Genomic DNA, 2027 nt, shown 5'->3' on the forward strand with positions numbered 1-2027 from the left:
CTACACAATTGGGTTTAATGTAGGGGTCACAAGAGTATAGAGTGCAGCTACCACTTTGTCCCTTTCAAATGTGTAGCTGGAAGCTGGGCGTATATAGGTGTAGATTACAGGAGAATAATAGAGAGACACCACTATGAGATGGGATGAGCATGTTGAGAAGGCCTTTCTCTTCCCTTCTGTAGTGCGGATGCTAAGAATGGCAGCAATGATACAACAGTAGGAGATGCAGGTGAGGGTGAAGTCACCTACAGCCAGAGTAATATCAGCAACATACACCATCACTTCATTCATTTTCACTGGGCTGCAGGACAAAGCTAGCAGCGGGGGTATCTCACAGAAGAAGTGGTCAATGGTGTTTGATCCACAGAAGGTCAGCCTTAGGATGAGACCTGTGTGTACCCAGGAGTTGGTTACTGCAATAGCCATGACAGTGCTGAGCAAGGCCACACACATATAGTGGTTCATAATAGCACTGTAGCGTAGAGGGAAACAGATGGCCACATAGCGGTCATAGGCCATAGTGGTGAAGAGAACCATCTCAGCATCCAGGGACCATGTGAAGAAGAAGAGTTGGGACATGCAGCCTCCATATGAGATGGTCTTTCTTGATGTTAGCATGGCCTCAAGTATTTTTGGTATTATGCTTGTTGTGCAGATGATGTCCACAATAGCCAGGGCCAGAAGGAGAACATACATGGGTGTATGCAAGCTAGTGTTATAGACTATGGCAATGACAATGAGCATATTGCCAAGGAAAGCCACAAAGTAGATGAAGAGAAAGATAATGAAGAGAACTCCCTGGAGTTCAGGTTTTTGAGTGAGGCCTAGGATCATGAATTCAGTTACAATGCTGTTATTCATCTTGCTTTTGTGATTAAATGGTAGACAGTGCAGAGAGTAAACAACTGTGAATTAAAGGTATCTGGGTGCTGCTATTAGAAGATTGTGTGTGTATGTGTGAATTTAGTGATTTGATTACAATATCTACTATTCTCCTGATGAATGCCATTTTCTGATATATGTTCTTCCATGACTCCATTAAAGGGAATCCTGTAATTGAAAGAAAAAGATTTTTAAAAAGTCTTTACATTTCAAAATTGTCATATTAGTTTACATTTGTCTTTGCATAATTTGCATTCATATATATGCATATAAACACAAGGGAAATATGACATAGTTACATAATATCTCACTAATTTTGTAAATAACATGTTATCTTACAAGAGAAAATACCAAGAGAATATCCTGAGGCTGGATACTCATGGGACCAATGATTAATTAATTGGGTCCAAGGACTAAGTAATTTAGTCAGATGCCTGCCTTACTATTTTTTTTTTTATTTTTATTTTTGTTTCAATTTTGTTTCTTTAGTTTAACAAGCACAATTCTATAACTGAGTGATTTTTTTTTTCCCCTCGTGCTGTCTTAGAAAGGCAAGAGGGTTTGATTAAAATTAGAAAGTTGAGGATTATGTCTCTACTGGGGTTTCACTGGTAGCTCAGTGGGTAAAGAATCCTCCTGCAATGCAGGAGACACCGGTTAGATTCCTGGGTCAGGAAGATCCCTTGGAGAAGGATAGGCTACCCTCCCCAGTATTCTTGAGTTTCCCTGTTGGGTGGCTCAAGAGGGTTTGATTAAAATTAGAAGGTTGAGGATTACCTCTCTATTACATTGCAATTGTTAATTGACCACTTAACTTTCGTAACTTCAGATTTGTTTTCTTCAAAACTGGTACAAATTCTGACAAATATTAGATATCTTACAGACAGAATGTAACTTTCTTGAGGATAAGCAAGGAAAGAGGCACCTAGAAATTTTTTTTTCCCTAAAATCTGTCACTAGGTACACAATGAAAAATCCTTATTCTATTCTTCCTCAAAACCTCTCCAGTATTTTGTCAACTCTTCTATTTTTTTCTTATTTATTTGGATAATTTTTTTTATTGACGTATAGTTGATTTACAATGTTATGTTAATTCCTGTTGTACAGAAAAGTGATTCAGTTATATATTCCTCTTATATTTTCTT

The 2027-nt window shown here is 37.9% G+C and overlaps 1 protein-coding gene across 1 annotated transcript; it reads right to left on the reverse strand.

Moving 5' to 3' along the window:
* Window positions 1-864, reverse strand: LOC129642154 (olfactory receptor 13G1). The gene has a single exon (XM_055566711.1). The coding sequence runs from the start codon at window positions 859-861 to the stop codon at window positions 1-3; it is 861 nt and encodes a 286-aa protein (XP_055422686.1). The 5' UTR covers window positions 862-864.
* Between the last annotated feature and the right edge of the window lie 1163 nt (window positions 865-2027).

Source organism: Bubalus kerabau, chromosome 1 (assembly GCF_029407905.1).
Source record: "Bubalus kerabau isolate K-KA32 ecotype Philippines breed swamp buffalo chromosome 1, PCC_UOA_SB_1v2, whole genome shotgun sequence".
Classification (NCBI taxonomy): domain Eukaryota; kingdom Metazoa; phylum Chordata; class Mammalia; order Artiodactyla; family Bovidae; genus Bubalus; species Bubalus kerabau.